Source organism: Condylura cristata, unplaced genomic scaffold, assembly GCF_000260355.1.
Source record: "Condylura cristata isolate star-nosed mole 26May11 unplaced genomic scaffold, ConCri1.0 scaffold00019, whole genome shotgun sequence".
Classification (NCBI taxonomy): Eukaryota; Metazoa; Chordata; class Mammalia; order Eulipotyphla; family Talpidae; genus Condylura; species Condylura cristata.
The window spans coordinates 40,794,113-40,807,437 of record NW_004567120.1 but is presented as its reverse complement, the minus strand read 5'-3'; the positions used below and the strand labels follow the sequence as shown (position 1 = coordinate 40,807,437).

The window sequence follows — 13,325 nt, the reverse complement described above, 5'->3', positions numbered from 1 at the left end:
GCGGCTTCACTGGGGGCTGCCTCGGCCAGGTGGCTTCTGGCCTTGCACCTGGTCTGCCTGCAGCAGCCTTCCGTGGGCTCCGGGAGCTGCACAGAGCCGGAGGTCAGCCACGAAGCGCTTGGACTAGCAGCGGGCGTGAGCGCTGGAGGCGAAAGGAACATTGGAGAGCACAGGCAGGGAGCCCCGGGCACTCAACGGAGTGCACGCAGCCAGCGCCAGCCAGCCCATAGCCCACTCCCACTCGCTCCAGCTCTGGACTCAGCCAGCACCTCGAGAATAAGCGGACCCCAGGGGGTGCAGGGGGTGGCGGGTGCTCAGTCGTGGCTGATGGGTCCAACTTGCTGGTGTGGGTGCCACCCTCCTGCCTTAGCTGTGCCAATCTGTGGCTGTCAGCTCTGCTTCGACCCTGCTGCGTCAGGCTGTGGAGGGCGCCTGGTGGGGAGCTGTCCCTAGGGGCGCGGGGGAGCTGCCGGTGCAGGGGGACATGGCCCCTCTTCATGCTTTCCTTTGTCCTTGGGCTTAAAGGAGACTCCGCGTGCTGATAAGAGGAGTCTCTTTATGAGGAGACCTTCCGGCAGTCAGCCCGAAGCACCCCCACGGAAGGGCCAGAACCCCAGCCAAGCCGACACAGGCTGAGGAGGGACAGAGGCGTTGACGGGGAGGGCTCGGCCCTGCAGTAAGGGCACCGGCTTCCGCCAGGCCTCACAAGGCATGGTGCACTGTCTCCCGGAGTGCCGCTCTGCGAGGAGCAGGCTGGGCTTCCCACCATGACGGGGCCAGGCTGCCGGGGCAGGGTGCTGCCTCCAAGGTCAGCTGGCCTGGGCTGCAGTGCGCAGCGGGAAGCCACGGCCATCGTTTCAGGTCAAATGCAGCAAATGGCTTGGTACACAGGAACGCTTCCCCACTCACTATCCTGTGGGGGGTGGCAGGGCCCCCGCCAAGCTTCTAGATCCTTCTGAACAAACCTTCCAGCTCCAGTCAGGGACTTCCAGTCTCTGTGGCCTTGGCGACAGCAAGCTCTTGGGCCAGCTACCGGCACAGGGCCCTGCCCACACACTGCAGGGCTTGTTCTCTTTTCTGTTGCAATCAGCTGCCCATTGACGCTGCCAGGATCTCCACAGAGCTTATCTCAACCTTCTTTTCGGACAGCGAATGAAATGGGGCCTGATCCGCTTGTGGTCACATAGGGGAAGATAAGGACACTAGACCCCAGGTGCCCCAACTCGCAGCCTGAGCCGCGTGGTCTGGCTTTTGGGGGGCGGTTGGGGGAGGGGAAGTGAGGACTGGTGCCCTGGGGTCTTTCAGAAAGGACTGACTCTCTCGGTCCACCACCGCCTGCCAAGCCCCATTTCATAAGCGGGAGGACAAAGCCACCAATGTGATCCCGAGACCTTATAAACACTCATCAGAATGCACTAGAAAGCATGTGATGGCTTCCCCGCCCCTCAACAAAGAGAAAACAAAGGCAACCCTTCTGCGAGAGGCCAAGTTCAGCTGCGAAGTCAACATTATTTCTGGTGCTGTCTGAACAATGACATACGGCAAGTCTTCCTTTTCTCCGTTTTTAGTCCAGGATGGCAAAAAGGGCACCAATTTCTGGGAAAAGCTCTTGACTGTAAGTGACTAGCCCAGGCTCGTGAAACGGGACCAGGAGAAGGCCGGGCCTGCACCCAGAGAGCTCTTCCCGAAGGAGCCTGGCAGCTGGGGCAGACCCTGCATGGGACATGCTGCAAGTTCAAGGGTGCCGACAGACGGCCACTCCGAACGGGCCCACTCCTATCGGGGGGGCACCCTGGAGAGAACAGCTCAGGGAGCCTCACTTTCCCACCACAGGGCACCAGGCTGGTGGGCGCTGGGCGGAAATTGTCAATCAGGTGGGCACTGCTGGGGTTTGTTTGGGCTCCCTGCCGGGCTCCCTGATGCCCCTTCCCGTGCAGCTCGGCTAGTCTGCTCTCAGGGTCTCCTGGCCTCCCCCAGTGCGCCTACCAGTCACTGTGTGCGACACTTACACATTCCCCAGGGGCTTCCGAGACCCGAGTTCCGAGAACCAAGACAGGTTCTCAGGCCTCTGAGACCAGGCGCCCCGGTAGACCGGCTCCGGAGGAAGGATTAAAAACGGGTGGGGAGGGGCGAGAGGCCCCAGAATCGAGAAGACAAAGTCACCCAGGACTGGGTTTTTGGGAAGAGGACCATGAGGAGCTGCTGGGTGTACCCCCAGGCTGATGCCACCAGCGTGTGCTTTTCAGAAGAGTCCCCAGCAATGGAGACTGACCTTTCAGTAGGAAAGACAGGATTCTCAGCACTTCCAGAATGGCCGGACTTGAGCCTCTGGAGACTCCCACGGGAGGGGAGTGGCAGGGAAGCGTGAGGGACTTGGCCTGCTGCAGGGACGAACCTCCGCCAACACGTGCTTTGGGGCCAGAACCAGGGGCTCACCGGTGCCAGGCTTGTGCCCAGCCAGCAGAAGCCGTGTGTGCAGCCCCGGCGCACACAGAGCCACCCAGGGAAGGGAGACCTCTTGTGTGTCCCTTCCCCTGCGGGCCTCAGTTTCCCCATCTGTAAAGTAAATGGGTCCCCACTTCGGTGAGCTAGCTCCTCCAGGAGTGCTCCCGTGGAGGAGAGGGGGATCCCTTCTCCCCTCTGTCCCTGGGGAGGGGGGCGAGGCAGCTGGACGGCACAGCCGTGTCCTTGCTACCAACTGAGACTCTCTTAAAGGAAGCCCAGCCCAGCCCACTTGGGGACACAGCTCAGGCCACCTCGTCAGTCGGATTAAGGCCTCTGCAGGTATCCCCATGGATCTTCCAGAAGGAATTCTTTGAACAAGGCGAGCACGTGCAGGGACCAGCAAGGTGTTGGAAGGGCTGGTGCGTTCTGGGGGCGTGACTCCTGGCAGAGCTCGTCTGGGGCAACAAAGAGCCCCAGCCAGGAGATGGCAATGCCAAGCCTGGGGGGCTGAGCTGTGCAAGTCACGCCCCACAGCGGGAAGGCTCTGCATCACCTCCCCTGGCACCTCGGCTGTGAGCACAGCAGCAGAGGCCCTCTTCCAGGCCCCACGGGGCTGCTGGCGCAGTCAGGACCAAGGGCAACAGCTTTGCCTTCCTGGGGGCGAGGTGCCCCCCACTGACAGTAGTTGAAATGGGGGGGGGGAGAGAAATTCAGCTGCTTAGGGCTGCATGCCTTCTGCCCCTGCACCCGGTGCAGAGCTCTGCTCTGTGGGACAGAAGCTTCTACAATTTGGGGGGACCCTCTTTACGAAGAACACAAGCCAAAAGCACCAAGTAAGGGGCAGCCTGGAGGCCTAGAGGCTGGGCCGGCAGCTGGCGCACAAGGTGGCCTGGCGTCGGCCTGTGTCCCGAGAAGAGGCTGACTCCACGGCAGAAGCGTCGCTGCCTGAGAAGCCCGATAGCTGCACGGTGGGAGAAGACCCAGAGACAGCTGGGGGTCACCTGCTTTCTGAGTGCCAGCGTCTGCTCGAAAACCTGTCTGCAGATGCCCACCCCTGGGAGCAGCCCCCTGAGTCAGCTGCCCATGGCTGCCGCCAAAGAAGTGGGAGCCCGCATGGGCCCTGGCAGAAGGAGCAACAGGGTGCTCCTGGGCCCTGACCGGCCCCAGGTCCTCTACTGCCCCCCTAGCTTTCTCAAGGCGTGCCTGCCCCATCTCAATGGTGTCCATTCGGGTGTGGGCCGTGACTTCTTGAGGAGTTCGCCTCCGGGTGTAATGGCATACCTGTGGTGTGCTGGAAACTTCCGCCCTTGCTTTAAAGTCAAATTCATATCGCATGAAATGAATCTTGGGGAGTTCACGAGGCTGCACTGCTGTGGAGGGAGGCCGGCCTCGCACAAGCTGCCTGAGGTGGCGGTGCCCAGGGTGGGGGTGGGGGGCGCGGACACCAGACAAGTGGCTCCTCTCTCTCCGCTCTGCAGAACGCAGCTTGGCGGCCCTAAGACAGCCCTAAGCGTGGCCGACTCCACTCAGCAGGGCGGGTCGACTGGCCCCTGGCCTGCCTCATCAGCCGTGGGCAAGGATGAGAGAAGACGCAGTGCGACCTTGCCATTGCAAGTCAGCAAACCCCTCTGTGAGGTGAGAGATGGCTCACCCCCGCGTACCCTTCTCTCAGGGGTGCCTTGGGACCACTAGCGTTCCTTGTAGTGACCCTAATTCAACTTTGGTCACAAACACAACGGTGCCCCAGCCACAGCAGCGGGCGACATGAGGGAAGAGCGAGCCTAAAAGTAGCCCCTTCCTCTCCACATGAGAGTGTCTATGACCGCGTCATGGACGAGTCACCCAACCTGGAAAACGCCCTGCCCACCATACGTGAGGCGGTGCAGTGAGGAGCAGGCACCACAGTGTGAGGGAGGCGGCGGGGAGCGGCAGTGCGGGTGGGCCCAGCAGAGGTGGGGTGGGAGTGGAGAGAGTGGCCGAGCTGGGTGGCGGGAGTGAGGTGCTGGAGGTGGGGGTGGCATGGGTGGGTGGTGGCGGAGGTGGTGGTAGCAGAGGCAGAAGTTGGGGTGCAAGGAAGGCCGTGTCTGTTAAGCAGCGTGAGGTGCGCTGGCGCGGCGGTGGCAATGCTGAGGCCGGGGAGCAGCGGGACGTGGCGGAGCTGCCCATGGGGTAGTGGAGGAGGGCGGTTCAGGGAGGGTGGCGGCCGAATGGGCCTGCTGGGGTACCGCCTGCCGTGTGCCCGTGTCTGAGAGCAGCCGCCGCCGGGCCGCAGGAAGCGGGTCTCTCTCACGGCCATAAGACCCTCAACGCTGGCTCCTCACAGTCATTCGGCTTTCTCTTTTTCTCACCTGTAAAACCGAAGTGGCATTCCTGGTGAAAACACAGGAGAGTTTTGTTTGCTAAAATGCTGCCAGTGAAGTCACTTCATGTCAGATTTAACTACAGGAAAGGGCAAGGCATTGCTGAGTTCCTTAGCTGTCATGTAGTTAAGAAAAAGAATGCACAGTGCTGAGCCACGCTACACTTAGCTCTCTGAAGCCATCTATTTGGAAAGCAGGTGCAGGGTGTTGGTGTCTGGGGCTGGCTTCCTGGAGGTATTTTGTATCAGCAAATTCATTGTTTAGACGCCAAAGGCTTGACTTGAAGGAGCAAATGGACAGCGAAATGCTCTGCCTTTCTGACAGTGTCTCAAAGGCTGCACAGCAGCCCGAATACTAGACAACTTCAGCACCTGGAGCTTATTCTAGAAGAGTCCAAGACCCTGGAAGCTGACCAGATCCAGGGGAAGGATCAAACTGTACAAAGCTGGATTTCTAGGGGCCCAGAGGGGAACCCTGTGCCCAGAGGAGCATGAGCCAGGGTTATGAACCAGCCAGACAAGGAGCTGCAAGTCTAGTGTGACAGACAAGCACCAGAACGGAGTGTGAGCAGTGCTCCCCGAGAACTAAAGAAGCAACAGGAAGACGACAGAGTGGCCAGAGGCCCTGGGGGAGAGCTCTGGCATGTTCCAGGGATGGGCAAGTGTGAGGGAAGTGGCAGGAGCCCCACTGGGCGTTCTCTGCCATGGGGCGGGGGGTTGGTTGGAAGCAGCTACACTGGGAAGCCATTCGGTATCCGTTAAGCACAGGAAAGAGCAACTAGAACTGTTTGAGAAAGATCTCTGGCTGCTGAGGGGCGAGGGACAGATGCAGGTTGTGGAAAGAACAAGGAACAGTGGTAGCAGCCAGCAGCCTGGAGAAGCCAGGGGCAGGCCAACCACCTGCCAAAGGAGGGAGCAGGACACTTGGGGAGGTGTGAGGACCTCAAGTGGGACCCGGCAACTACGGCCTCAGGAAAAATGAAGCAAAACCCAGGGGCCGACATCAAGGGTCAGACCCACTTTCTCCCAAGGACCCAATACCACTAGCTTAGGCTCCACGAGTCAAGTGGTCTCTGTGCAGTGTGGCGTAGGCGACGTGAACAACTGCCTGCGGCTACGTGCAAAACAGGCTGTGGGCCCAGTTTGGCCCATGGCCAGAGTCTGCCAACCCCTGATCTGGAGCAAGATCTCTTGCTCCAGAAAGGAAATGATTTCCCACTTGTCCTCCTCACACTCAGGGACCATGGAGACCTGTCCGTGACAGTGCAGGTCAGATGACCACTTCTCAACAGGAAAAGGCGTGTGGTGATCCCCAACGCCATGTCCCCTTCGCTCCCAACCTGTGACTGCTACGCATCTGTTGGTCGGAACTCTGGGGGTTCTACAGCTTCCCCCGAAGGAGAGAAGGCTGCTCGCTCTGACGTGCCCACCTGTCTTGCCCTTTCCAGCGGGGTGCACTGTTGAACAACTCATATCTTGCCCACAGATTAGAATGTACTCTCCTCTCAGGCCTTCAAGGCTGTCTCCCTCCACCCCCGTAGGAGTCTCTGGAGGCCGCCAAGTGAGGCCTGTGCAATGCTGCCTCCCGGCGCAGCCATCTGAGGGTGGGGATCCTGCACCCAGGAGCATCCCACTGCAGCAGGGCCCTGCTGGCACCTGCGGGTTGAATTACCCACTCGAGCCGTGTTTCCTAGCACTTATCCCATGCCCTCCCTCTTTCCAGTTCGAGGTCGAGAGACCACGGCTTTTCCACAAAGTGGGGTGAATTCACCCACTGGATGATGACCTGGGGCCCACCCCTGTCCTTTGCGTGTCCTTGGCCCCATCTTGGTCCAACAGAGAGCGTGGCCTGGACAATCGCTAAGGAGCCTCTGACCAAGAGTGAACAGCAGCGCCAGGTGTCCTGGGCATCCGGGAACGGACCTAGGGGTGTGGGTACGATGGTGCTGAGAGATGGTGGGTTGCGGGCAAGAGATAGGAGCTGCCCCGGAGCCCAGGGTCAAGTCCAGCAGCCCATGGTCCTGGGGACAGTGGAGATCTAGTTGGGGGAGTGGATGAGGACAGACTGTTCTGTAGGGTCACAGAAATCACAATCTGTAGCCAAAGCTTCCAAGCATGCCCCTCCCCCCAGGTCAGGCACTGGCATCCTAGGGGCGACTCAGATATCTGCCAACAGAATCAGAACTCTGTAGGGAATATTGAGTGGAAGCAAGAAGCCACAGTGGCACAGGTGGTCTGGAGTCCGGGGAGCCAGCAGGCTGCCCGCTGGTGAAATTGACCTTAGGTGGGGGGTGCCTGAGCTTCCATGGTGCCCACTCTCCTCCTCCCTGGGATAGCTTAGGCTCCAACAACTTTTACCAGGTTTAATGTTGAGAAGGCAGGGGCCAGGCAGGAAGGCCACTGAGGCCAGCCTGCCCTCCTGGGAGTTCAAAGTTGAGCTCCCCGATGCCAGCAGAAGCCAGCTGCAAAGTGGATCCCTTCCCAGCATCCTCCCTTTCAGGCTGACTCTGAGTCTCAGGTCACTGACTCAGTGGCCTGGGCTCCTGGGTCGGAGGCCGCAGAGACAAGGTCCAGGGGGCACGCCTGCCGCTGTTCTCGCAGAGAAGACCCTCTCCTGCCGGCCCTGCCCGCTGGGTGGCTGCCCAGGAAAGGGCCCTGACTGCGGGGGGAAGGAGGCGGGTGGAAAGGGAGCGAACAGCTGCGTGCTCCGTAGGGAGGATCCCCAAAATAGAAAGGCGCCTGGGCACAGCGGGCCTTGACCCAGATGCTCACAGCTCCGCCAGCCAGCCCTCCCTGGCGCCGTGCGGCCACGGGGGCCCTGGGCTGTCCTCGGCCGAGGTGTCCCTACTCAAGCTCCAAGGACGCACGTTTCCCGTCGTCCCGCTGCCAGACAAAACCAGAGCCCATGGTGAGATCTGCTCATGAAAGCTCAGTGCCCACAGCAGTAACACCTGCGTGGTTCCCACTGTGCGCGCCCACATCTTCACTGGCACCTCGGGACCTGACGCAAGCAGAGGCGGATGATGATGCCATCTTACTGGTGGCCGCCCTGGGCCCAGGGACTCCAGGGCGAGCTTATGGCGGTCAGGATGGCGGCCTCGCCTGGGGCCACGCGATGCAACGTCACGCAGTGCCACTGGGCAACTTCCACTGCACAGGGAGCATGGAGCTGGCGGCCCTTGCTAGCTCCTGTGGGCATCTCTCCGTAGGTCACCGACAACTCACTTCAGTGTTCTCGGTCATGGAAAGGGAGAACACCTGGGAGGAGGAGTGCATCGGAGCGTGTCAGCTCATGGGGCCTGGGGAGTCGAGGCTATCGGCACCACTGAGTGTCAGGACCCAGCCGAGCAAGGCACATGGCACCCCTCTCACCTCCAACCATCCCTCTAAGGCCAGAGCACCCCATCTGGTCCCGTGATGCCTGAAGAGGGGGACAGGTGTCTGCTCAGAGCTGGGACATCTGTGCGACTTCAGGAGGCCGAGAACTGGGCAGACAGCCGGGCAACTCCTGCACTGGTGAGCCCGGGGTTGGGGTGGAGGCAAGGGGAGGGGCGGAGATCTTAGCTCCTGGAGGAACCAAGCGCCCTGCCTCCAGAGCCCTGCGCCACTGGCTGGACAGCACGCTGCTCGGTGAATCTGTCCTGTCTGCCCCTCAGTCCGCTAGTGCCAGGTCCCAGGGCTCCTGCACATGCGTGGCTGATTTCTATGGAAGCACAGAGGCTGCCGGGATTGACCAGCCATGAACATTCAGCTCAGAGCAGGAGCTGCCTTGGCTCCTGGCTGGCAGTAGGCACGGGCCCCCAGCATGCAGATCCTTCAGAGATCAGACACCTTCCGAGGAGACGGGCGAGGTTTGCACGGTGAAGAGGACTCATCTGAGGGAGTTGTTTTCATCTGAGCCGTAGTTTTTGGGTGCCCTCAATGGGGGCAAATCCTTGTCTTCTAGGCTGGAGTTTCAGAAACACACAGGGGGAGGGTAGAAGAACACGGGGTGCCACAGAGGAGGGACGAGGACTGACCAAGTTCAAGGTGTGGCTGTGATGTTAAGGCCACGCTTCCTTCCTTCCTTACAAAGGGCTCTGAAGGCTATGGACAAAGAGATGCCTAGGCCAGTAATGGCGTGAGCAGAGCCACTTCTCCAGGGAGGACAGGGCGGCTTCCCCAGGGTCCTATTCTGAGAAAAACCCTTCTGTCTACACCAGGTCAAAGCCAAAACCACAGTGACTAGTCTCTAAAACACTGCTTGTGGCTGAGGAGAAGGGAAGAGGACCCCATGGCTGCCAGCCAAGGTAACCACTCTTCTCTCTGAGGATTAAGGGACAAAGCGGGTGAAAAGAGTGTGCAAGAGGAGGAGGCTCGGACTTCCCCCTTCCCTGTCTGTGCTGTTGAACTTGAAAGAGAAGCAAGACACACAGAGGCGACTGGGGTGGAGGCCAGAGATCACCTCCTGGGAGATGCCTGCCTGCACACTACTGGCCACATAACTCCTCCACCCCGCCATCCCCACCCCAACCACCCCTGAGGAGTGGGCCCCCAGTAAACAAAGCTTTGTCAATGTTCACATTCACCTTTTTAACCACGTTCGCCATACAGTGTCGGTGGTAGGCCGGGAGATAAAGTAGAAGCAAGATTTCAGCAATATCGCCCTACACCTGTGCACACATCAGAACCCTAAATGAAAGGGAAGGCTCCCTCACTGAAAGTGGACTGCCCTGGGAAGTGGAGGCGCCAGGCCCTCTAGTCATGTGAAATGGCATTACCTCAGAGCCCTGAGCTCCCAGTTCTCTGGACAGGAAGGAAGCAGACCCGCGGCGCTATAAGAGCCATTTCCTCTCTGCTCTATTAATTCCAGAGATTAAGCAGGCCACTCCTCTGCGGCCCTCACACACTGAGATAACAACCATTGTTTGCTGTGGCTCCTGCCCACCGAGCTAATCTTGTAGACTGGTGCTGTCGCAGGCCTCTTTGGGCAAATTCAACCAACCAATGGCCTCCCTGGCCCCTTCATCCCCGGGCTCCTGGAACTACCACTGGAATCCTTGACTGTGACTTTCAGACCGTGGATGATGCCTGGTTCTCAGGGATGAACATAGGATTTGTCGAATGGGTTTTAAGAAGGACCTCGGGGCCAGAGAGGTGAACGGGGATCCCTCTTTTGTGTCCTACTCACTGGCTTCCGGTTCTCAGTGGGATGAGGAAGTGAAAGCAATACATCTCGTGCATGTCATTCCCACATTCCTGCTTCTCCTCCCTGTCGCCCTTCCTTTCTTTCTAGTCAGTAGGAAGGCAGCACAGAGATCCCGGTGCTGGGTCCAGGGGGGCCTCATTGCATTTCCTGCTCTCCCCAAAACTCACGAGGGGCGAGGTCAGCTCATCTCCTAGATGCTTTCTCGGTCAGATTTGAGTGCCTTACACGTAGGTTGGTTCCCTGCCACCAAGTTTGCACAGAGAATTTCAACAACACATCGTACGTTCAGTTTAAGATTAGAAGCATTCAAACCCCCTCCCCCCATAGCCCATTGTCTGACCGATTCCTGGAGCTTTCTGGGCTCCTGCCGGTTTCCCACCATGGCGAAATGGGGAAGCATGCTCTTGATTACAAGCCGACTTTTCCAGTCATCCATTGTTTGACCTGCAATTTTATTCTTGACTCTCCAAGGCGCTTCCCCAGCGACCTAGACACAGGGCTTAGGGAGACAAAAAGTAGACTGTCTTTCAGATACGGAGATGAGACCATTGACCCCGTGAACTGCAGACTCACAGACAGCTTTGGGTGGAGGCTGCCACATTCCTTTTCCTGTCTCTCTGCCCACCCCACTCCCTTCATCGGGCCCCTCCCATCCCCAGGGCCTGAGACATTTCTCCGGGGCAGTCAGTATTTGGCTGTAGCTCAAATAGCAAGGGGCTTCCAGGCCAGGACTGCAGGACCTAGGGCTGGCCTGGCTTTTGCGCAGCATGCGGGGAGAGCTGGGAGAGGCTGGCTTTGTCCTCTGACAGACCTCTTGCGTGGAGGGCACCGAGGCTGGTCCGCTGGTGGCTGACCGCCCCCACGGCCAGTGAGTGAACTGGATGGCCCGGACAAGGGGCAGCCCCACCTCTCGGCCAGTAGCCTCCGGCCCAGTGAGCAGATGAACAGTTCAAAAGCTGACACAGGGGAAGGCAGCGGAGGGTGTTGGCAGGGCTCAAGAAACGCGTTGCGCAGCGGGCGGGTGATGCTATCCCAACCGAAGCCGTCCACGGCAGACTAGCAGCCACGACATGGGGAAGCTGATTTTTCACGGTATGGACGTGAAGTAAGAACTCCGTGAAGGCGTTCACATACAAAGGACTTTTCCCTCCCAGGACCCTCCCTGGCAGCTGTCGAACGACGATGTGCGGACTTTGGAAAATGGAGGTGTCCCCAAAGTCTCCCCGCTCCCCAGAGCACGCTGACGACATCCCAGGACGGTCTGCCGAAAACAAGTATAAACAATCTTGAAAGCTGGAAGGAAGCCGGGGGGGGGGGGGGCCTGAGTGCATGGCCCAAGCGCGAGTTCTCTGGGTTTTCCTTTTGCCTGATGAGCCCAGAAGCGGACTTAAAGAAGCTGGCAACCAGATGCTAATGGGCTCGGACAAAGAGGCCCCAACAACTGTCTTCTCTCTTTGTAGCTAAAGGACCATCAAGACAGCAGCCTCTAGCACAGAAAGCCACCAAATGCAGCTACACGTCACGGAAGAAGCTGTAGGCCCACTCCTTCCGAGTGAAGGCCACCCCCCAACCCGGCAGCGGTGATCCACCTCTTCCTGTCCCTACTGGACCACAGTCAGGACTTCTGACCCCGCACAGTGGGGGCGAGGACACACCCGCCCTTGCCCACTGAGTGGGCGCACAGAGCTCAAGGAGGCACTCCCACCTGGCCCGCGGGGTGGCATCGCTGGGAGCCTGGAGGGGCTAATGTCAGTGAAGGCTGAGTGGGAACGTCTGTACCCATGTGGCAGAAAGGAGATGGTCCCCTCCTCTTCCCGGAGGAAGTCAGATAAAATGTAAGCTCGAAGGAAGATCCACTTTTATAACATAAAATGCCAAATGTCCACGTCTTGCCAGAAAAGTCTCTCATGATACTCAGAAGCAGGAAGACCTCAATGAGGAGCCTTCACTGAGATGACACAGGAATGGAAATTAAATGTGAGGATTTTAAAACCATGATCGTTAAAATGGTTCAACCAAAATTACGCAATTATTGAAACAAATGAAAGTAATAAAATCTCAGCCGAGAAACAGAAAATATAAAGAACCAAATAGAAATTCTAGAACTGAAAAATACAATAATTAAAATAAATGTAATGAAGGGGATCAAGAAAATGGGATTGATGGAAGGGATGGAGTGAACATTAGAACAATAAAAATTCCCTCAGCTGGACAACAGAAAGAAGAAGAAACTGGATAAAATGAATAGCATCTCAGAGACATATGGGATTATAAAAAAAAAAAAAATCGAAGATTCATCACTGGAACCCTAGAAAGAGAGAAGTGCGAGAATAGAACTAAAAAGCATTCCAAGAAATAGAGTGAAAACTTCCCTAATTTGACATTAGACGTAAACTGGCAATTTAAGAAATGAAGTGAATTCCCAAATGCATAAATACAAAAGAATCCCACGCCAAGAGCCACCATCATCGAACTGCTAAAATGTTAAGGGAAGTCTTGAAGGTAGTAAGGAGTAGGAGACCTAACCTACTCCCTGGTTCAATGATGTAAATGTAGGAAGAATGATGTAAACTCTTAGAAGAAAAAAGGGGAAATCTTTATGACGCTGATCTTGGCAATGGGGCCTTAGATATGACAGCAAACAAATGGGCAACAAAAGAAAAGCAGGTAAATTGGGGTTCACCAAAATTAAATACTTGTCTGCATCAAAGGGCATCAAGAAAGTGAAGACATTTCTCCTGCATCAAGAAAGTGAAGACTATCAAGTGGCAGAAAATATTTGCAAGTCTACAGTAGATAAAAATCTAGTATCTAGATTACATAAAGAAATCTTTTTTTAAGATTTATATATGCACACAGAGCTGGGGTACAGGCCAGAGGTGCAGGGGTGGCGAGAGGCTTCACCAGAGACAGAGTGGGGAGTAGAACAGGCGGGTCAGGAGAGGTCTGCTGTGCCGTGTGGGTCACCTCTGGGGCAGGGCATCAAACTTGCATTGAAGTGGCTGCAGCTAGCTTGCAGTGCTGTGCTTTTAACCCACTGCATCACCAGGGAGGGCCCTACATAAGGAAGTCTTACAACTCCACCATAAATAGAAAAGCAATACAGTGAAGTATGGACAAAGCTCTTGAACACACATTTCTCCAGCAGAGATATACTTAAACACAGCAGGTGCACGTGATTGCTCTCCATAGGGTTAGCAATTAGGGAAATACAAATCAAAACTGGGACATACCACTTCCTAAAACTAGGATGGTTATCACTAAAAAAAAAAAAAAAAAAAAAAGGAAATTAACAAGTGTTGAGAATATGGAAAAACTGGAACCCTGATGGAT

General features: G+C 57.1%; 1 protein-coding gene across 2 annotated transcripts in view; it reads right to left on the bottom strand.

The window, feature by feature from the left end:
• The window catches only part of MAMLD1 (mastermind-like domain containing 1), a 34,526-nt gene extending 24,058 nt beyond the window's left edge, over window positions 1-10,468 (bottom strand). For both annotated transcript variants that reach the window (XM_012727243.1, XM_012727242.1), the window contains exon 1: window positions 10,333-10,468. In XM_012727243.1, the coding sequence (XP_012582697.1) occupies window positions 10,333-10,428 (96 nt within the window). In that variant the 5' untranslated portion in view covers window positions 10,429-10,468. The remainder of the gene's footprint in view (window positions 1-10,332) is intronic.
• Window positions 10,469-13,325: the final 2,857 nt, after the last annotated feature.